This window comes from Dermacentor variabilis, chromosome 7, assembly GCF_050947875.1.
Source record: "Dermacentor variabilis isolate Ectoservices chromosome 7, ASM5094787v1, whole genome shotgun sequence".
Lineage (NCBI taxonomy): Eukaryota > Metazoa > Arthropoda > Arachnida > Ixodida > Ixodidae > Dermacentor > Dermacentor variabilis.
Window position 1 is genome coordinate 123,191,606 of NC_134574.1, and position 23,537 is coordinate 123,215,142.

Here is a 23,537-nt window from a genome sequence, read left to right on the forward strand (position 1 = left end):
TTCAAGCAGAGAACTGGCGTTCGACTTGTCACAGTTGAAGCTGCCTTTGATGTGGAGCGCAAAGTTTGCAACACAGCTTTTTGCTGTTATTGTAGTTGGAATATGTGGGCATACCTTACTTGCACCTTAAAGCGTACCAGCTTGCGGCATGAACTACAATCTGCAGGTGCGCGGGCGCCGATTTTAGAAGACGTTATCAAATCGCGAATGCATTCTTAAGCACCGGTACACTACTCGTGGTGCCTCTGTAAAAGTTGTTCTAAGTCTTTCACTTAGGCCTAGAGTGTTTTGATGGCGTTTGAGACTGCCGGAAACATTCGGAGTTAACTTGACCCAGAAAACAAACTTTTAACGGTATCTTTATCTTTCTAAGGAAAAAGCAACAATTTATTATGCATCTGTGTTTTTGAAGAGCTGTGGAGCATTTCCTTTTAATTCTTTCTTGTATAACCAAGGCGCTCATGGAGGCCCCCCATTAGACATCACATAAGAAACACTAAAAAAGAGGACATAAGCTAACTTAAACAACTTCACTGCGAACAATTGACATTGTTCTGTCGAAAAGCGTTTGGCCAGGATATAAAAGAAAATTCGAGTGAACATGTACATTGTGTGGTTTTTCGTCTGTTTCTCGACCCATACGCAGGCGATGATGCAAGGGTAGCACCGATGTGTCTATTGGCTTATTCCACCGACGCATAAGGCATGAAACCCTGCTTGATGTCTCGGTAAGCAAGTATTTCATATAAATGGCGATCCTATTTTAGTTAGTCAAATACACGGAATACCCAACTTTTCCTTGTATAAACGTGTCTGTTACTTCACATGTGCGCAGCAGGATTCCGTTTTATGACCCACTTCTCCGGAAGTCGTCACAGTCGTCTGTCTATATTATATCCACTACAGGACATACACGTTTTCAAATGATATAGACGACCCGCGTATTACCCACAGCCCTGTGATGTAATCAGGTGACGCTGATTTCTGGAAGCCATGGTGAGGGATACATACAAGCAGGCTCCAGTAGCCAGTTACGTGCCTCACCACGTGATTGAATGCGTTGTGCTGTTTCTGCAGCTTTCCTCCACTACAATTCGCTATGCACACCGACAGCTGCGTGTTGCTACACAAGTAGTTTGTCTACACGTGAACTTCGTCATTAGGTGAACAAAACTGAGTGCGGCGTTGTGTGCAATATCTGCGGTCGTTCGTCCGTATTATAATTGATAAAAGATAAGTGCAGCCGTCACACGAGTATTTCTAGATGAATGCATACAGTGTTTTCTCACTAATGAGATAGAACGCACTGTCATAATGATCTCTGCCACTTGCCTAAAATCGCGTCAAGAATGACAAAGAGGGCAATGGCATCGGTGACGCGCTCAATCATGGCGGCACTTTATCACAACACCACTAAACAGATATTGCAGCATGCCGTGCTTCTTGAGTTACTTCCATATTTGTCATGCCGCTTGCTTTAACGTGATTGCGAAAGGCATAAGACTCCACAAAATGTTGTATCCGTTGCAGTCAAGCTTTCTCCCCGTCGCTGATTTCGCTTTATAGCAGTTGGCGAAGCCTTCGTGGGACAAACTCGGGAGCGTGCCAAGATATTCCACCTATCATATTGTGAACGTTCAGGCTAGCGTTCGCAGAGCCATGCCATGTGGCTAACACGCTATGCGAATTTAGAACACCACAGCAAGCTGAAAGAGACGTTTAGCAGGGTGCGCCCGTCTACAAAGTTCGAAGGCGCATCGTGCGCATGGCCACGTGTCTATCCTTCACGATGGGGGGGGGAACCCAATGAGCGTACAGTGTTGTCGGTATTATGCGAAATATTGATAGGTTCTCCTTTCCTGCTTCAAGCACATTTTATTCTATGCGCTCATATTTCCTAACCTGATTCCACTTGCTAACACTGGGCCATTCTCCACTTTTGTCTCTATTCCATCACACCCGCAATAAGAGATATGCAAGGTGCACATTCATCTGGCAACACTGGTCTGGTCAGATTCACTGTGTTAATTATAGCGCAGCTCAGCGGCGGTTTGCACGTTTTCAAGCTAGGCACTAGTGGTCGAGCGGATATTCAGGATTCTAAATGTAACAATTGGCTTCATCGTCGAGTGACTAATGAACAGCGAACTTCCTTTTGCCCGCCAGAAATAAAAAAAGTTGCCCGTCCCCTTAGCATGCTCTAAAAAGTACGAAGGCGAAAGCCTACACACTCATGAGATATTTATTAAATTACAGTACATTCTCATTCGAATGCGTTGTTACTTCCTATAACTTGTTTTCTCCCACCTAAGGTCGGGGGTTGCAATGCCTCCATTAACTTCGCCCTAATTAACACGAAAGATCATGGGTTCATCTCCGTGTCCGTGTCTGCCTCTACTAATACAAAAGATAGGCAAGTTTTGCATCCAATTCAAGTAGATCGCATGCCCGCGGAGTACTTTTCTACAACTGAGGTTCGTCGATTGCTAAATAATATAAAAGAGAGCAAAGCCAGTGGCCCTGATTCTATCCCGGCTGCAATTCTCAAGGACTGTTCAGGGGTATTAAGTTTGTATGTTTATCGGTCATTTCAATGTCATTTAAAGCATGCTCTTTACGCCGTGACTCGACGTTGGCCCAAGTAGTGTCCGTAATTAAATGTGGGCCACGCAACAACGTTCAGAACTTCAGAGTGGCGTCGTTAACAAGGATCCCATAAAAAATAATGGAACATGTAATTTATTCTTCTATATTGTCAGATCTTCAAAAGCATAATCTTCTAAATGACAGAGAGCACTGACTTCGTCACAAATTTTCATGCGCTACAAAGCTGGTAGAATTCACACGTGGTTTGGCTCTGGCTATTGACAGGCGTGTAGTTGTTGAATGTGTTTTCTTCGGTTTTCGAAAGGCGCTTGATTTTGTTGCACATGGCTTACTTACATCAAAACTTAGGTCTTATAATCTGGATCATGTGCTCAAATAGATTGCTCAACACCTCTCTTTCCAGCAGCAGTCTGTTGTTTTGAATGGTATTTCTTCGGTAAATGCCCCAGTCACTTACGGTGTACCCCAGGCATAAGTACTGGGGCAATTCTTATTCTTACTGTTCATTAATGCCAATACGGATAACATCACGTCATCGTTACGAATGTTTGCCGATGCATATATTTCATACAGAATCATTACCAATCATAGTCATTACGTAGCTTTGCAGAATGATTTGGACATTGTAGCAACATGGTGTGCACATTGGATGATTTCGTTGAATGTGAGCAAACGTATGCACTTGACTTTTACCCGGAAGCACTCCTACCACGGATACAAGTATCGAATCAGTGAGGCTAGCTTAGTTACTGCAAAGGAATTCAAATATTAACGTTTTCTTTTGACCTCGAGCTTGTGATGGAATAGACACATAAACTATTTACCTCATCAAGCGACGTGGGTGCTAGGCTTCTAGAGGCGAAATTTCAGTCGCCTGCCCAATGGCCTGCCCCGCAGGGGCGTCTTCGTCAGCAGGCGTTTGGTGTGTTGCGACACCACGTAGCCGAGCACACGAGTGTTGGCCCCTGCCGCGTGTAGCCGTGCGCGGCTTAACCGTGTCTGGGGAAGGGGGGATCCTGGGGGTTGAGCCGATGCTGGGTGTTTGGACCTTTAAGGCTCCCCGGCGGAGGCAACACACCTCTACGGCCTCAGCTTCACATAGACGGCACCTCCATGCTGACCCACCTGGAGAAAATCGGCAGTCGCCTTTTCCTGTCCCCCTCTCCAATCTTCGTCTTTCGCTCCCACTTTTCCATCTTTCCTGTCTTCTCTTCACTTCTTTTACTTCCTTATTTCTTGGCGGCAAGGGTTAACCTGGTGTAATTATCCAACCTTGGGTATTTTACAGTAGGTTATAATGGTGATGCATGGCTGGCGTTGGCAGGGTTTCTCTAGCAGGAACTCTTGTCACATCCCCCTGTTGGGCTCCATGGTGGGTGGCCAACATCGCCGCCGAATTTTCCAGTTTCTTATGGTAGAAGCTTTTCTCCCATTACCTGATCGCTCCCTGAAGAGTGGGCGCACCGATGAACACTTCAACTTTCTTATGCAACCGAAAGTGTCCTTTCTTAAATACCACGTTGTCCACAGTCAGCACGAAACGAAGGCAGTCCGAATGATATCACCATTTCTTGTAGCCAAATCTATCACTGAAGCAACAGACCCAGGTTATAAGGTAACGAAGATGGGAAGTCGCGATCTTCTACTCCTAGTTCGCGACAAGCCACAATATGACAAACTTTCAAAAGTTGTAGCATTGGGGGCATTCCGATTTCTGTAGGCCCACACCGGTCGATAAACACAGTGCGCGGTGTCATCTCGGAAGATGACCTTCTCGAACTTACCGAAAGTGAATTATTAGAAGGATGGCAAGAGCAGAACGTTGTCAAGGTACAAAGGATAAAAATAAGGCGAGATGACAAAGAAATACCAACTACGCACATAATCATCACTTTTGGAACTAGCAACTTACCATACTCAATAGAAACAGGATACTGCAAACTCCGTGTAAGGCCATACATTCCTAACCCACACGTATGCTTCAAGTGTCAGCGGTTCGGGCACAGTTCACAAAGCTGCCGAGGGCGCACTACTTGTGCAAAATGTGCATCAAACGAGCACTCGTCCGACACTTGCAATTCCACCATACGTTGCGCTAACTGTGAAGGGGATCACCCCGCATACTCTCGTTCTTGCCCATGCAGGAAATAAGAAAAACAAATCATCAAAATCAAAGTAAAAATGAACCTTTCCTTCCAAGAGGTGCGCAAACGCTTCTCCATCAATCAATCTAGTCCATCCTGCACCGATGTGGCGCGCCGGGGGCAGCGCTACATCCTTTGGCGGCCGCCCAAGTCACATGGAGTGTGACGGCGGTCACGCCATCAGCCCCCCCCCCCCGGCTGGAACAGCCAGCGCTGCACCAGCCCCCACAAAGGAGGACCAGCCGACCCTCGGGCCTGTTGGACCCAAAGCCACTGCGCATGCAGATAGGCCCGCCACCCCTGCGAACGTGCCCGCTGCGCAGGCACTATCCACCGCCTCAGACGAGGTGATGAATACAAATACGAATCCGGCGCCTCAGACGCCGAAGGAACGGCGCAGCTCCCTCGAGCGCGCCTGGAAGTTAAAGAGATCTCGTTTCACGGGGCCTGGAAAGGTCTCGTGAGATAATCTAATCTATATTTCTTAGTCACACAGCACAAAACACCTACATTATGGATACACATATAATACAATGGAACGTTAGGGGTTTACTCCACAACCTAGACGAAATTAAAGAACTCTTAAATAAGTACAATCCAAAGGTGTTGTGTGTCCAAGAAACGCATCTTCATCCTTCACGCACGAACTTTCTCCGGCAGTATGCCATTTCTCGAAATGACCGCAAGGACGCCCTCGCCTCGTCTGGCGGTGTGGAAATAATAGTAGATAAGCGTGTTGCTTGCGGCAACGACAGCTTAAAACACCCCTAGAGGCAGTTGAAGTCCGTGCGGTACTTTTTAATAAGTTGATCACAATTACCTCTGTATACATCCCCCGGAACTACCAACTTTCAAAAACAGAATTTCATACCTTTATCTATGAACTGCCCGAACCTTGCATTGTCGTTGGAGATTTTAATGCACACAACACCCTTTGGGGAAGCCGTCGTTGTGATGGCAGTGGACGCTTAGTGGAAAACTTCCTCCTCTCTACAGATGCTTGCTTGCTAAATGGAAAAGATCCTACATTTTACAGTGTCACAAACAAAACATTTTCTTCTATTGATTTGAGCATTGCATGGAGTTCACTCTTGCCGCATCTGGAGTGGAACGTGATTGAGAATCCGTATGGGAGTGGCCATTTCCCCATTGTCACAAAACTAACAAAAGGTGGTGAGTGCTCTCCACATGTCTCCCGGTGGAAAGTTGATTGTGCCGATTGGACACGATATAGGGAGCTGACACATTTGACTTGGAATGACATCTGTAATCTTTCTATCGAAGATGCAGTGACATATTTCACGGCGTTCATAGTTGATGCGGCGTCAATATGTATCCCCGTAACAAATGAATCGTCCTGTAAGTGACGTGTTCCATAATGGAACGATGACTGCAAAAAAGCGCGTAGAAATCAAAATAAAGCTTGAAACAACCTTCGAGACTCTCCAGCAACGAAGAATTTGATCATTTTTAACAGAATAAAGTCTGAGGGTAGAAGAACGCGGCGCTGTGCCAAAAGGGAGAGCTGGCAAAGATATATTTCCAGCATCAACACTTATGCTGACGAACGAAAAGCCTGGAACAGAGTGAATAAAATCAAAGATCGGCAAACTCATCCTCTACCATTAGTAAACACGCAAGGAAATACTCTTCAGGACCAAGCTGACTCTCTTGTGGCACATTTTGAAAACATTTCTAGCCCATTGCATTACTCCGATGCATTCCTTAGATACCAGCAACAAGCTGAGAGACTGCCTCTGGACCTAAAAGGAAAGAGCAATGAATCCTACAACCGTCCTTTCAATATGGCTGAATTTCAGGCTGCACTACATAGTTGTAATAAATCAGCTCCTGGAACCGATCGAATAATTTACGAGGTCATTCAACACCTCCATCCCGAAGCACACAAAACACTCCTCTCTCTCTTTAACGCCATATTCTCTGCCAGCTACATCCCGTCAGCCTGTAGGCAAGCAGTCATAATCCCTATTCTGAAAGAGGGCAAGGACCCGTCTTTGGCCAGCATCTATAGGCCTATAGCCCTAACAAGCGGCCTATGCAAGTTTTTTGAGAAAATTACTAACCGTCGCCTGGTGCATTTTCTTGAAAGTAACAAGATACTAGATCCCTTGCAGTGCGGCTTCAAGGAACATAGATCCACAGTAGATCAACTTGTCCGTATCGAGACAAATATCTGGGATGCCTTTGTGCACAAACAGTTTTTCTTATCAGTATTTTTAGACATGGAGAAAGCATATGATACTACTTAGCGTTTCGGAATCCTTCATGATTTAGCTGGAATGGGCGTCCGAGGCAACTTGCTAAAGGTGATTCAAAGTTATCTGTGCAACCGCACATTTCATGTTCGGATTGGTAACGCCCTGTCTCGTCTATTTACTCAGGAAACAGGTGTGCCACACTGTGGAGTGCTCAGCTGTACTTTATTCCTTGTAAAAATGAATTCGCTCCATACTGTCATACCACGTACAATGTTTTATTCCGTATACGTGGATGATATCCAAATAGGTTACGTCATGTAATCTTAGTATCTGCGAGCGACAAGTGCAGCTTGGCCTGAATAAGTTGTCTAAGTGGGCAGAAAAGAACGGCTTTAAACTAAACCCTGAAAAAAGTACATGCATTCTCTTCTCCAATAAGAGAGGCGTAATACCGGAGCCCGTTATTGACCTTAATGGAGAACGGCTATCTTTGAGGTTGACCATAAATTTCTAGGCCTCAGTTTAGACTCCAAACTAAACTTTTATCCCATACTTAATATATTTGAAACTGAAGAGCTTGAGGACATTGAATCTACTGAAGCTCTTGTCCCGCACATCTTGGGGAAGTGACAGAAGATGCCTCTTGAGCTTGTACAAAAGCCTTATACGGTCACGCCTTGACTACGGAGCCATTGTGTATAACTCTGCCACGCCTAGCGCTTTGAAGATGATCGACTACGTGCACCACTTGGGTATCCGTCTTGCAACTGGTACGTTCAGGACTAGCCCTGTAGAAAGCCTGTATGCCGAATCTAACGAATGGTCCCTACATCTTCAAAGAACATATTTAAGTCTCTCTTACGCACTCAAAGTTAAATCAGATTTCCATCATCCATGTCATTCAGTTATCCGCGACCTGTCTACGGCTAGGCTTTTCCGTAACCGCCCAGGCACTAGACCTCCTCTGTCCCTTCGGTTGGAAGCGCTGTCTGAAGAAACGGGCGCGTCGATTTTGGAGAATGTCATAATGGCAAGTGCGCGGCTTCCACCCCCTTGGGAGTGGAAGACTATCGAATGTGACGTGTCGTTTGCAGAAATATCATAACGAGCGCCTGAGGCACACATACGCTCACACTTTCTTGAGCTTCAGGAGTTTTCTTGTGCTGAATTTTAAACGGATGCCTCTAAGTCTCCTTCTGGTGTTGCTTACGCAGCACTAGGCCCAGCATTTTTAATATCCGGTACATTGAACCCACATACATGTATTTTTACAGCGGAAGCATATGCAATACTCCCTGCAGTAAAGCACATCAAGCAAACGAATCTGACTAGGGCTATTGTGTTCACAGACTCATTGAGTGTAGTCCAAGCCTTAAGGAATGTATGTAAACATAAAAACACTGTCCTTATTCAATTGTATACATTGCTATGCTCAGCTTATAGTGCCAAACAAACGATCATCCTATGCTGGGTACCTGGCCACTATGGCATAAAAGGCAACGAAGCTGCTGACGAGAAAGCTACTTCGGTAGCTTTTAGTGACACGGACATAAACATACCGATCGCAGCCACAGATCTTAAAGCCTACTTGCGTCACAAGCTGAAAATCCACTGGCAGAAACAGTGGAATGCTCAGATATCAAATAAACTGCACTTGGTAAAACCCAAATTAGTATACTGGGTATCGGAGAGAACATCACAATATAACGAACTGCCCTTTTGCTTATTAAGAATAGGACACACTTACGGCACTCACTCTTACCTCTTGACTGAGGGGAATCCTCCGACTTGTAGTAAGTCCGGCCAAAATCTCACAGTCCTGCACGTTCTTATTCAATGCCCTGCAATAGAACGACAGAGGAAAAAGTATTTAATTTCTGCATATCGCGAAAATATTCCTCTTCACCCGAAATCTTTTCTTAGCAATGAACCGCTTTTTAATGCGAAACTAGTCTTAGATTTTTTAGCTGAAACAGACACTCTGGAAGTCATATGGCCAGGGAATTTTTAGCGCACGTATAACAGTCCCTGTACTCAAAGAATTTCTTGAAAATAAAGTGTCAACGTTATGTTTTAATGCATCATGCCTTTAACGAAACCCCATTGCCATAGCCCACAGCTCTACTTATTGCCATTATTTTAGCAACAACATATCTTACGTCATCCACAGCAACACATTTTAGGCCTCTTTACAACCATATCACATATACTATAAGGAATTCATTATCTACACCATTCACAATGCACCATTCTTTGGCCATAACTGGCCCTTGCGCCATTAAAAACTACATATCATCATCATCATCATCATCATCATCATCATTCACAATGCAGCGTAAACATTAAATTTGTCATGGCGCTCTTTGGCCATACCTGGCGCTTGCGCCATAAAACGCCACACATCATCACACCCAATGGCCTGAACCAACAATGGCATTTCACACATGTGCGATCAACGCTCGAATACACATGTGGATGTTGGGCCCCTTACACCTCATCATTATTTAACGGACTTGAAAAACTTCAAAACTGGGCTGCCAGATTTCTCCTTGGAAACTGTGACAGAAAATTCAGCATGACAGAGGCTAAACACCCGTTTCAATGGCCGGACCTAAAGGCTCGCAGGAGGCCCTGGAAGCACAGGGCTAGGTCCAATAGCGTGACATCTTCGCACCAGTGCCTAAAAATAAGAAAGGCAATGAGAATAACTGCCAAAGGAGAGGACGCAAGACGAATGCACATGCAATTGTAAGTCATTGGCGTGGCGAAGCAGGGACAGCTTCCTGACAAAGCGCGCTGGCCTTGCCTGTCTCTACCGTCCGTGGACTGCCTGGAAGATGTGCAGGAACAATGTTACAGTGTGCGTAAACAAAATTCACCGGTGTCGATATTCCATTTACTCTTGACGCGAAAGCTCCAAATGTCCCAATGCGCGAAAAACATGACGCATTCCTTCTGCAACAGAGAAACAGCACCTAAACTCACATTGCCATTGGCTGCGACGCCATGTCATGAGCTGAGCCCCGACGGAACAGAGCGGGCGAAAGGGAACACCTGCGGCAGCGATAGCGCACCTGGCGTTGCGTGAGGGGAGATAGCATCGCCGTGGCGCGTTGGTGGAATGTGGCATTGGCACCACAGGCTGCTACTGCTTGCTGGCTCGGGCAGCGTGTACCACTATGGCGCATTACTTTTCTTTCTTATCTTTTCATATTCTTTTCATATAATCTTTTCATATTTATCTATTATTTGTCTATTAATAATGTTTTCGTATTCCTAACTCATGATAAGTACGTAGCGGTTCTAGGGTTTCTCTGATAACCGCTTTGTAAAACCTGCTTCTATGAACCTTTCGAAGCTGTCCTAACTATTTAGGGGATAAATCACGATGCTTAATTTTAAATTCGCACGCTCATAGTCAAGTATCCAAAAGGATTTTAGTGCGATCAGCATTATTTGCCTGCTTCAGCCGTTTTGATCCTGGTAGTGATGCCATCATGGTCTTTCCATCGTCGTTGCTAGAAAAAAGTAGTGTCATGAAATTAAAAAACTTATTATCGTGGTTGTAGGCTAGGCAGACGTTTCTCCCCTATCTTATATCATGTATCCTAGTTATATTACTTATCCCTTTGTTATTTCCTACATCTCTCTAACGACAGCTAGCGTTCCACTTAAGTGCGCATTTCAACGATGGTGACATGGTTAAAATTATGATTTTTTTTTTTACATGGAAAGGTGCGAGGAGCAGTTTTCTAGCCACAGTGACGACACGAACGAAAGTAGGGACACTTAAGCACAACTTTTGCGCGTGAACAACACACATAGTTCGTGTCTTCTAAACGGAGTTGGCCCCTCTGCAAAACACTGATCTTGATTTTATTCACTCATTTTGTTGTTTCTACTGCGGAAAAAAAAGCTTTTGATTGTTGCCGCTGATCCCTTCTTTAGCATATAACAGCGAATGATAGTGGGAATACACCTTAGTACACGAATGAAAGCAGATTTGCCTGCAGCTATGCTGTAGAGGGAGCAGTTTGTTTTTGCCGTTCCTGAAACACGGTGGCTAGCAGCGTTTTCCGGCAGCTTTATAGATGGCGCTTGACATTTTGAATATGGTCTATTGCGTTTAGTATCCTGCAAAAATGTGAGGGATTATTAAGCTGCGCAAAGTTTGCGTATTCTCTGATGCTACGCTTCAGTTTAGAAAGTGTTGCAACTAATTCAAGCTTCAAAATTATGTGCTACACTATTTCCTTCATTGCTATAGCCACCTCCATAAAATTTAGGAGCCTACATCACCCGAATCGAAAGTAAGCAAAAATACTTATTTGCGTCATGCATACTTTCTTTATCTAGTCATGAAAACTGGATCCTTTGCTTTCGGATGTATGCTGCTCTTTTTGGCCGCCACTGTCGATTCGAAGAAAGTATGCAAACTACCAAGTGAGTGAAAATTTCGCATACTATAAGTTACAATTATATCATATTATTACACGCTAGCGATTTCCTAAACACCCTGCCCAAGTGCAGGATAAATTTGTATATGCATTGTCATGTTCAAACTTCCGAAATAGTATTATGTTTCATCGCCGTCAAATTTTATGCAAAATATACAATTATCCTCTTCCAACATTTTCCGATGAGTGTTTCTTTTTATTTCACGCGTTCTACGGAATGAGGGTAATAGCGCTGGGAGACACTGACAAGAGCGAGACAGTAGGACGAGTGCTAACTTTCATCTCAACGTTAATTTCCACAAAACCACCGTTTATGTGGGTCCGCACAGCGACGAGGCCCAATCACCGCCCATGAAAAGCAGCCGCTACCAGGAACGCAAATTCACTTGTAGTCAGAGCAACTGAAGGGGAACTGATGCAGTTATCAATGGCCCTCGCTATCAAAGCTGCTTGAAAAAACTTTTCGCGTAACATTATCTACATTTACATACAAAACAGAACTTCTTAAACAATGTTCTACACCCAGAACCTGCACCAGTTGCTGCAGTAGTATTTCCTGCGCGTCCTACCAGCGGATAAAAACGGTGGTTTTGTTGTCCTCACTGAGGGTGAGTTTGCATCAAAAGCTTTTGAAGCAATATCTTCCGTAATTAAGGCAAAAGCTGAGTGGAAAAAAATTATGGTGTCGCCTCAACCTTGCGCTGCTGGGGAAGTGTTTGGAGACAAACAGCTTCTTCTCGAAAGATAGACCTCGCTGAGCGAGGTGGCTTGGCGTATCGGTCGATGATTCGGCTTTTCCATAATGACAGCTTACCGCACGCGACCTTTAAAGTGGGGTTTTATGTGCATGACGAAGTAAACGCAGTGCAAGTCGTGAGCCAGTTACAGGTGCCCCCTCCCTCCGGAGAAGAGAAAGGGTGTTATCGCGTGTTCGCTCACCTCGCACACGCCGTTTCCGCCAGTTCAAGCCCGGCTGTCATATGGGGAGGCCGTGTTTGGTTCGCTCTGGCAAAGAGTAGGCTGCGTTGAAGCAATGGCAGCGGGAGTGGGCCGCGCACCATCCGTTCGGCCGAAGAACATGTGGCGTTTGATTAACGCCGCCGGAAACTCGCTCGAGAAAGATCTAGTCGTCGACGTGCTGACCTCCCCGTGAAGCAGTGCGAAGCCGAGGCGTTACGACAATGAAGAGCCGCGGATCCCGAACTTCGCTTGCAACCCCTTCACATTGGTGGAAGGGCGGTAAATCTCTTTTTTAATCCAGGAGCTCTTTACTGCAGCCTGGCGCATTTTCTATAATTTTCTTTATTTCTTTTTTTTTTTTGCAGAGCTACATGGCTCCCTATGTAACACTACTTGGGCATGCAACGTTGGTCAAAAGCTGGCATGTCTTCTGATAAATGGAAATAAACTGGTACATTGCAGTAAGTAGTACTATGCTCGCCTAAAGTATTATGGGCACTGCAGCTTAGTATTGGTGCTTGGTGTTGAAGTGTTGAAGTTAGGCTATGAATAAATTAAATCAGCACATTAGCTAGGCTTCACGCCTAATAAAAATATTTTTTCTCGTCACATTAAACCGGTAATACGAATGACATATATAGCTTCAATGTGGGAAAAATGCTGTTGTTATATAGCGAATGAAAACTTGTTCAAACACCAAATGTTTCTTTAACGCTGAAGAATGTATAAAAATTCCATCAGATTCAATAAATAAGACGCGAGGTCAAGAGAATCAGTCAAACTGACGACAATATGTACTTTTAGTTGCACCGTAGCTACAAAAAATAGGCGAATAATTGTTAGCTCTGGCCACCCTGATTTTATCATAAACGAAAGTGCTTTGGGAAACAGCCACTTCTGAAGCAGTAACAATGAACCTAAGGCGCTCCTTAAATGTAGCAATTTACTGACACCAGGGAAACTTCTTATGCTAATACCACAAGTGTTTATCAAGCATTCATGCAGGGGCGTCTGCGCAAGCAGGCGTTTGGTGTGTTGCGACACCACGTACCCGAGCACACGAGGGTTGGACCCTCCCGCGTGTAGCCGTGCGCGGCTTAGCCGTGTCCGGGGAAAAGGGGATCCTGGGGGTTGAGCCAATGCCGGGTGTTTGGACCTTTACGGCCCCTCGGCGGCGGCAACACACCCCTTTGGCCTCGGCTTCACGTAGACGGCACCCCCGGACTGACCCACCCGGGGGAAATCGGTAGTTGCCTTTTCCTGTCTCTCTCTCCCTCTAATCTTCGCCTTTCTCTTACTTTTCATCTTTCCTGTCTTCTCCTAGCTTCCGCTTACTTCCAATTTTTCCAGGCAGCAAGGGTTAACCTTGTGTGAATAACCAACCTAGGTTATCTCATATTTGGTTATAGTGACAACGTAAAGCTGGCGTTTGCAGGACCTGTTTTTACAGTCCCTGTAACGTCCCCTTGTAGGGCTCCATGGTGGGTGGCTGGCGTTGTTGCCGAAAATTCAATTCCTTTATGGCTAGCTCCTTCCCTCCGCTTCCTGATCGCCCTCACAAAAGAGGGCGCACCGATGAAGTTTTCCAGTTCCTTGGACGACAAAGACAAAACTTCCCACTTTACCATGTGATCCACTCAGAAAAATCAGAAAAACAAGTACGAAACATTTCCCCTTTTCTAGTTTCAAAGTCCTTAACTGATGTCCTTGGTCCAGGCTACAAGGTATCAAGGCTGGCAAGTGGTGATCTCCTGTTAGAGCTCCATGATCAGAAACAGTACGATAAGTTGCCCAGTCTAGTATCATTTGGAGATGTTCCATTAACAGTGACTCCACACCGCACTCTCAACACCACCCGCGGCGTTGTCTCGGATGACGATTTGCTCCAGCTGACAGAGGCTGAGCTCCTGGAGGGCTTCAGTGATCAGAATGTTGTCAATGTGAGAAGAATTAAGATAAGAAGGGATGGAAAAGAAATTCAAACAAAGCACCTGATACTCACATTCGGTTCAAGTAGTCTGCCCGAGTCTGTAGAGGCCGGGTACATCAAGCTCCGTGTCAGACCATATGTGCCAAATCCTCTAAGATGCTTCAAATGCCAGCGCTTTGGCCACAGCTCGCAGAGCTGCCGAGGCCGCCAAACATGCGCCAAATGCAGTGCCCTTGAACACGCCACTGAAGCTTGTGCGAACGCTCTCCACTGTGTAAACTGTGATGGGGAGCACGCCGCGTACTCGCGGTCGTGCCCATCGTGGAAAAAAGAAAAGGAAATTGTAACAATAAAAGTAAAGGAAAATATAAGTTTCAAGGAGGCACGTAGGCGGGTATCGTACCTGCCCAGGAAAACCTTTGCCGATGTGGCGCGTCAGGGGGCAGCGTCACAACGGCCTCCGGCGGCTGTCCGACCCACAGTCAGTGAGTCGGCAGTCACGCCATCTGCCCCCACGGTGGTTGCAGCTAGCGCTGCTCCGCCAACCGAGCAGACGGAGCCATCGACCCCGAAGGTGGGCGCAGCCGAGGCTGCCCCAACCGTCGAGGCCCCCTCCAGCGCTGGCAACGGCCAGCGCAACCAAATCCCTCAGGGTGCCCCATCGACCTCCGGGCTGGTGGGCACAGGGGTCTTGCCCTCCAAGGCGGGACTCCCTCTGAAAACCTCTCGCTCACAAGAGCGCTTGTCCGGCGTCTCACAGGAGGCAATGGACACTACACCTGTCCCCAAGGCGCACCAAACGCCTAAGGAGCGTCGAGACTCGCTCGAACGCTTCAGAAAGAACAAAACCCCTATTACAGGGCCTCGAAAGGGCTCTGTAATATAAGGCATCCACTCCATTTCCGTAAACACAGCACCAATTTACCTTAAACATGGATACACAAATCATTCAATGGAACATCAGAGGTCTCCTTAGAAACCTTGATGATTTGCAAGAACTCATACACAAACACAATCCAAAAGTGCTGTGTTTACAGGAAACACACCTAAAATCAAAACACACAAACTTTCTCCGACAGTATATAACTTTTCGCAAAGATCGCGATGATGCTATCGCATCATCGGGAGGTGTAGCTATAGTTATCCACAAAAGCATTGCGTGTCAACATTTACAGCTCCAAACGCCTCTTGAAGCAGTGGCAGTTCGAGCTGTCCTCCTAAACAAACTCATCACCATTAGCTCGCTTTACGTACCCCCACACTACAAATTAAACAAACATGAATTCCAGTCATTTATAGACGAATTGCCAGAACCTTATGTTGTTCTTGGCGATCTCAACGCGCACAGCTCCCTGTGGGGTGACTGTCGTATAGATGCGCGAGGTCGTCTTGTTGAACAGTTCCTTTTTTCTTCTGGTGCGTGCCTTTTGAATAAGAAGAAACCCACTTATTACTGTCTTGCAAATAATACCTTTTCTTCAATTGATCTCAGCATAGTTTCCCCGTCTATACTGCCTGAACTGGAGTGGGAAGTTGCGAACAATCCTTACGGAAGCGACCACTTCCCCATACTATTAAGAACACTTAAAGAAAACGAATATCTACCACAGGCTCCTAGGTGGCAGGTCGACACAGCCGACTGGGAGAAATTCCGAACCATAACAGGCATATCATGGGATGACATGTCCTCGTTACAAATTGATGCTGCTGTGGATTACCTTACAGCTTTTATTATAGATGCCGCATCTAAATGCATACGTGAAGTAAGTGGCTCGGCATGCAAACGGCATGTCCCGTGGTGGAACGATGAATGTAGAGTCGCACGTAGGAATCAAAACAAAGCGTGGGGGTTGCTACGCGCTTCGCCCACTGCAGAGAATCTCGTTAACTTTAAGAAAGTTAAGTCTCAAGGCAGGAGAACCCGCCGACAGGCCAGAAGAGAGAGCTGGCAAAAGTTTTTATCGAACATCAACTCGTTTACAGATGAGGCGAAAGTCTGGAACCGCGTAAATAGAATTAGAGGGAGACAAACATATTCACTCCCTCTGGTAAACACACAGGGTGATACGCTGCAACATCAGGCAGACTCACTTGGGGAGCACTTTGAGAGTGTGTCAAGTTCAAAACATTATTCGAAATCCTTCCTGAAATATAAGCAAATAGAAGAATGTAAGCCACTCAAAAGAAAATGTCCACAGAGTGAATCCTACAACTGCCCATTCAGTATTGCTGAGTTGAAAGCTGCCTTGAGCTCATGCAAGAGCTCTGCACCCGGATCTGACAGAGTCATGTATGAAATGCTCAAAAACTTACACGATGACACGAAAGTTACACTACTCACACTTTTCAACACCATCTGGGATGCAGGGTACCTTCCAACCGCATGGAAGGAAGCTATTGTGGTCCCTGTTTTGAAACAAGGTAAAGATCCTTCCTCAGTGGCAAGTTACCGCCCGATAGCCCTCACAAGTTGCCTTTGTAAGGTATTTGAAAAAATGATTAATCGGCGACTGATCCATTTCCTTGAAATGAGCAAAATGCTTGATCCTTATCAATGCGGCTTTCGAGAAGGGCGGTCCACAACCGATCATCTCGTACGTGTTGAAGCAAATATTCGGGAGGCATTCATACATAAACAGTTCCTCCTATCGATATTTCTCGATATGGAAAAGGCCTATGACACAACGTGGCGTTACGGAATCTTAAGAGACCTGTCAGAGATGGGCATCCACGGTAATATGATTAACATAATGGAAAGCTATCTGTCAAATCGTACGTTCCGGGTAAAAGTAGGCAATGCACTCTCACGTCCTTTTACGCAAGAAACGGGTGTACCCCAAGGGGGCGTGCTCAGCTGCACGCTCTTCATCGTGAAGATGAACACGCTTCGCGCTTCATTACCTCAGGCCATCTTTTACTCTGTCTACGTGGACGACATTCAGATAGCTTTCAAATCCTGTAACCTCGCAGTGTGCGAGAGACAGGTACAGCATGGCCTGAACAAAGTCTCAATGTGGGCAGACAGGAATGGCTTTAAGATCAATCCTAACAAAAGCACTTGCGTTCTTTTTACAAGAAAGAGAGGAATGATCCCAGACCCTTGCTTAGAACTGGGTGGACAACAAATACCTGTAAACAAAGAACACAAATTTCTAGGTGTCATACTTGACTACAGACTCACTTTCGTCCCCCACATTAAACATCTTAAAGAAAAATGTCTAAAAACGATGAACATAATGAAACTCCTATCCCAGAGTACATGGGGTAGTGACAGGATGTCTTTATTGAAACTCTATAAAAGCCTCATTCGTTCACGCCTAGACTATGGTGCCGTGATTTATCACTCTGCCGCCCCGAGCGCGCTAAAGATGCTAGACCCTGTTCACCATCTGGGTATCCGTTTAGCCACAGGAGCTTTCAGAACGAGTCCCGTACAAAGCTTATATGCAGAATCGAATGAGTGGTCACTTCATATCCAGAGAACATACATCAGCCAAACATATTTTTTGAAAGTCCACTCTAATCCTGAACATCCCTGTTTTAACACCATTAACGACATGACATATGCTACACTGTTTCGTAATCGTCCTTCTGTAAGACAGCCTTTCTCGCTGCGTGTGAGGAAGCTTAGTCATGAAATGCATGTTCCACTTCTCGAACTTCGCCTAATGCATCCAGCCAAGCTGCTACCTCCTTGGGAGTGGCAGTTGATACAATGCGATACATCTTTCATGGAAGTTACAAAAAACGCCCCAGAGATTGGAATCCAAATGCATTTCCGGGAACTCCAGCACAAATACTCCTGCACGGAGTTCTACACAGACGCATCGAAGTCACACGACGGGGTGTCCTATGCAGCCGTCGGTTCATCCTTCTCGGAATCCGACGTGCTGCATCCGGAAACTAGTATCTTTACGGCTGAAGCCTACGCAATATTGTCGACCGTGAAGCATATAAGGAAAACAAAACTCAGAAAATCAGTTATTTTTACGGACTCCCTAAGTGTTGTGAAGGCTTTGATATCGTTCTGTAAGCGCAAAAATCCTGTTTTAACTGAACTCTATTCCGTGTTATGTAAAGCATATGTATCTAACCAGCATGTGATTATATGCTGGGTGCCTGGCCATAGGGGCATCCAGGGTAACGTTCTAGTGGACCAGATGGCCACATCAATTTCATTACATGCAGTTAGTCCTACTGCTTCGGTCCCTGTCAAAGACCTGAAGCCTTTCTTAAGAAAGAAACTACGAAAACACTGGCAACGCATGTGGGACGAAGAAATAAATAATAAGCTCCACGTGATAAAGCCACAGTTAGGATTCTGGCCTTCCGTAACAAAATCACGCCGGACAGATGTCCTATTCTGTCGTATAAGAATAGGACACACATTCGGCACACATAACTATTTACTCACCGGAAACGAGCCTCCAACCTGCGGTAGATGCGGGGAGAGGCTCACCGTCCTCCACGTCCTTCTGGAGTGTCGGAAAGCTGAATATGAAAGAAAGAAACATTTTCCCATAGCATATCAGCAGCAGATCCCCCTTCATCCAGCAATGTTACTCGGCCCAGAACCGCTATTTGACACCGTCGCAGTTCTAAGTTATCTGAAAGATGTTGTGTTTCATGTTTTTAGCCCCACATGTTCGTAGCGTCTCCTCTCTTCAGAGGATGGCGCTATGATAATTATTTTTGAATAGCACATGCCTCTAGGCCCTTGTGGTTCAAGGGCTCTGGCGAGGCAGCAGTGCTCCAAGAAATTTTACCATCTTATATATTTTATATTTTGCATCATCCTTCTACGATGGATTTTAATGTTCATAGTACTCGTCATTAATCATCGCCATAATTTTATAGCACATAGATTTTACGCACTTTACAGCGACTATTTTTAGGCCACTTTACAGCCAAGTCACATCTTCGTCACAGATCTCATCATTCCACCGCGAAATCACTAACACTGTCTTGGCGCTCTTTGGCCATATCTGGCCCTTGCGCCACTAAACCACATACATTCATTCATTCATTCAAGCATTCATGCATGTATGTGTTAAATAAAAGAACATAGGCCGACGCGCCACTCTTCTGGGTGACATTAAATACCCGACAATAAACTGGACATCGGCACATCCATGTTCCACACCGTATTCTTCGCACTGTAAAGCATTTCGTGGTACTACTTGCTCTATTTTCAAGTTTAATCAAATCGCTGATGGTCCCATACGCCTTGTCGGCAGGTCTGCAAACCTTCTTGACATAATTCTGACCACTAAACCCGATATGGTAGGCACGATAACTTTCATGCCTGGAGTCGGCGATCAATCTTAACTGCAATTTGATATCTGCTTCATTACATTCCCAGCTATGAAAAACGAAGGGTTGTATTTGACTACAATAGGGCAGACAATGAAAATATCAGTAGTGATTTTTTTGTTTTTTCTTGCTAACTACCTTCATAGTTTTGAATATTGTTCTGTCCTGGAGATCTGAGACCTTTTTGCAAAGCTAATTATAGACCTTACAAAAGCCTCAATTCTCTAAAAAATAATAGCAACAAATAGATATGCATCGTGGTTTAACCCATATTTAAATCGACTTTGTAACAGGAAAGAGCGCTCATCTGGCCCCGCCAAATTGCGACGAACTGAGGAACGTTGGCATGCATACACTATCGCGTCTAACATCTACACTCAAGCTGTTTCTGCGAAATATTATTTCATGAAAAACACACTCCCTTCTATGCTTATGAGTAATCCTCGTAAATTCTGAAACATCGAAACTAATACCCGCCGCGACAACGCGGTCTCTTTAGTTGACCGGAATAGCTTACCTGTGCGCATGCGTTTTCAATGTTAGGTTTTGTCTGAATGTTCCATCCTGAAGCAACATTTCATTACCATCAGATCCTTTCTCGGATTTAATCAACATGCATCCAATATTAATAGATGTAGCCGAAATTATCAAGCTCATTTACACACTGAAACCCTCCTTTTCCTCTGGTGTTGACTGTATAAATGTAAGATTCCTCAAGAAAACAAAGATTCATTCCTCTATGTTTTTTAATAAAATATTTCGGCAATCACTAATTACTGGCATTCTTCCCGAGCATTCGAAGCAGATGAAAATGAATGCACCTCATATGTTACAACTTAAGCAATCACCCCTTAAGTATCGCCCCATTACTCTTACCAGCATACCTTGCGAAATTCTTGAACATGTCATCTACTCCCACTTTGCTAGCTTCCTTGATTCGAACTCATTTTTTTTTGTTTCGACACAGCATGGTTTTAGGAAGTCATACTCTTTTGAGACTCAGTTGTTGAGTTTTACTCATTCCATGCTTTTATCGACAACCGTTCTTTAGCGATTGCATCTTGCTAGATTTCTCTAATCCATATTACAAAATTAATCATTGCCTTCTTCTTCCTAAACACAGGCGCCTCAATATTGACGTAAATATCAGCTGGATAGAATTTTTTTCTGCAGGGAGAATCGCAGTAGGGGTGTTCGCTAACAACAACAGTCCATCGTTAACATCAGTCGCGTCAGGCGTGCCACACGGATCTGTTTCGCGCCCTCTTCTCTTCTTAGTTCATAATAATGACCTTCCTAGCAGCGTGACTTGCCTTATCCACTTATTCGCCGACGGCTGCGTTATATATCGCGAAATAGCTGACCCTACCGATGTTTCTGCTTTGCAAATTGACCTGAGTACTATAGTTGAGTGGTGATGAGCAAAACAAGAACAAGGTGAAAGCAGGAGCTAATGTTTAGAGAAGTGTCGACTTGTCTTCTTCAAGACTTGCCTTGGAGAAGACAAATGAACCTCTGGGCTACCCAGTGACTGAAGTTAACGGGAAAATGTTTAGAGATGCAGACAGAGACAGACAATCTTCTGAAAGTGCGTGAAGTTCGCGGATTATACCAATCCCACTCAAAGGTAAAACGTATTGGTGCCAGCAGTGAGACAGGAAGAAGAAATAACAGCATGGTATGTCGTCTTCCTGTAGCCCGAGCTGCTGTTTTTTGTTCATGTTGCCCAAAGTGGGTGCTAAGGCCAGGTGCTGCTCTCTCTCGTAATGATGAATCTCCCTATGTATCAGTCAGTAATATCACAAACAGAAAGACACACATGAGCCACCGTACGAAACAATTTATAAGATCAAGCACACAGAATTGAAAGAAATGACGGAACAAATTCCCTCCGTCCTCATGCAAGACAAAAAATATAGTAGACCTTCCTGCTCAATCCTTCGCAAGCTACAAAGCTCCAAGTGTGTAACTTTCCTTCTGTCAGTTGATGAAGATATTACTTGATGCTCAGTCGAGGAACTTATGTTTTCGACAACTTTACAGCTTGTGTGCACCCGCGTTTGAATCGGCACATTCTTTTAAAATGAATCTGTCCAGCCATAATGTGGAAGAGTTGCAGCTTGGTCCTTATCTATGGCAAGTTAATAATTATATGACCAATTTGCATTTCTCTGTTTCTTATTACTTCTAGATTTTAACTGCAATAACACAAATAGTAATTTTCCCCATGTCGTTCCTGGTTTCTTTGTCCGTTTTCTTCTGCATAATTCTTGCAGGATAACCACGTCACAGTGCCGTAATTTCAGAAAGTCTACGTGGTTTTCAACACACAAAGCTTCCCATCGTTTCTTTAACTAACTTCTTTAACGTGGTCCCCTATGTTAGGGGTGTATTGCTTCACCTTTCATTTGAACATGTAACATACATAAGTAATCAATAGTTAGAGAAGATTATTGATTACTTATGTATGTTACATGTTCAAATGAAAGGTTAAGTAATCAATAGTTAGAGAAGGTGGCAGTGGTGGCGTAGAGGTAGAACATCCGCCTCGCGTGCAAGAGGTCCGCGGTTCGAATCCCCGTGCCGCGCAATTTTCCACCGGATTAAAAAAAACAAAATAAATGCAATTTTTGATAAAACTGCATAAACAGGCCTGGAGTGTGGCCTGATCCCGGTGCCTGGAACCGGTAACGCACTCCCTCACCAGAGCAGGATTGGCCACCCTGGTGCAGTACTTGGCCACAACCTCCTATATGAACACAACAATCTAACCCCGGCCCTCAGACCCCAGCAGCTGCGAAGCAACTGACCGCGGCGGCAGTCAGACCTGCGACAAAGCAGAGGGTGATAAGAATGCCTGGCTCATGACAGGCCTCCATTGGAATATGAACCTGGCAACGTTTAACGCTAGAACGTTATATAATGAGGCGAGTTTAGCAGTGCTATTGGAGGAATTAGAAGGCAGTAAATGGGATATAATAGGGCTCAGTGAAGTTAGGAGGCCGAAAGAAGCATATACAGTGCTAAAAAGCGGGCCCGTCCTGTGCTACCGGGACTTAGCGGAGAGACGACAACTAGGAGTCGCATTCCTGATAGGAATATAGCTGGTAACATACCGGAATTCTATAGCATTAACGAGAGGGTGGCAGGTCTTGTTGTGAAACTTAATAAGAGGTACAAAATGAAGGCTGTACAAGTCTACACCCCTACATCCAGTCATGATGACCAGCAAGTCGAAAGCTTCTATGAAGACGTGGAATCGGCGATGGGTAAAGTCAAAACAAGATACACTATACTGATGGGCGACTTCAATGCCAAGGTAGGCAAGAAGCCGGCTGGAGACAAGGCAGTGGGGGAATATGGCATAGGCACTAGGAATAGCAGGGGAGAGTTATTAGTCGAGTTTGCGGAACAGAATAATATGAGGATAATGAATACCTTCTTCCGCAAGCGCGATAGCCGAAAGTGTACGTGGAGGAGCCCGAACGGCTTGGCTAGAGATGAAATAGACTTTAAACTCGGCGCCAACCCTGGCATCATACAAGATGTGGACGTGCTAAGCATGGTGCGCTGCAGTGACCATAGGATGGTAAGAATTCGAATTAGCCTAGACCTGAAGAGGGAAGGAAGAAACTAGTACATAAGAAGCCGATCAATGAGTTAGCGGTAAGAGGGAAAATAGATGAATTCCAGATCAAGCTACAATACAGGTATTTCGCTTTAACTCAGGAAGAGGACCTCAGTGTTGAAGCAATGAACGACAATCTTGTTGGCATCATTAAGAAGTGTGCAATGGAAGTCGGCGGTAACTCCGTTAGACAGGATACCAGTAAGCTATCGCAGGAGACGAAAGATCTGATCAAGAAAGGCCAATGTATGAAAGCCTCTAACTCTACAGCTAGAATAG

At 45.0% G+C, this 23,537-nt stretch overlaps 1 protein-coding gene across 1 annotated transcript in view; it reads left to right on the forward strand.

Moving 5' to 3' along the window:
- Positions 1-619: 619 nt before the first annotated feature.
- Positions 620-23,537, forward strand: part of LOC142587859 (uncharacterized) — a 30,442-nt gene continuing 7,524 nt past the window's right edge. The window contains exons 1-3 of the mRNA XM_075699170.1: positions 620-728; positions 11,327-11,413; positions 12,753-12,848. Of these exons, the coding sequence (XP_075555285.1) occupies positions 11,329-11,413; positions 12,753-12,848 (181 nt within the window). The 5' untranslated portion in view covers positions 620-728; positions 11,327-11,328. The remainder of the gene's footprint in view (positions 729-11,326; positions 11,414-12,752; positions 12,849-23,537) is intronic.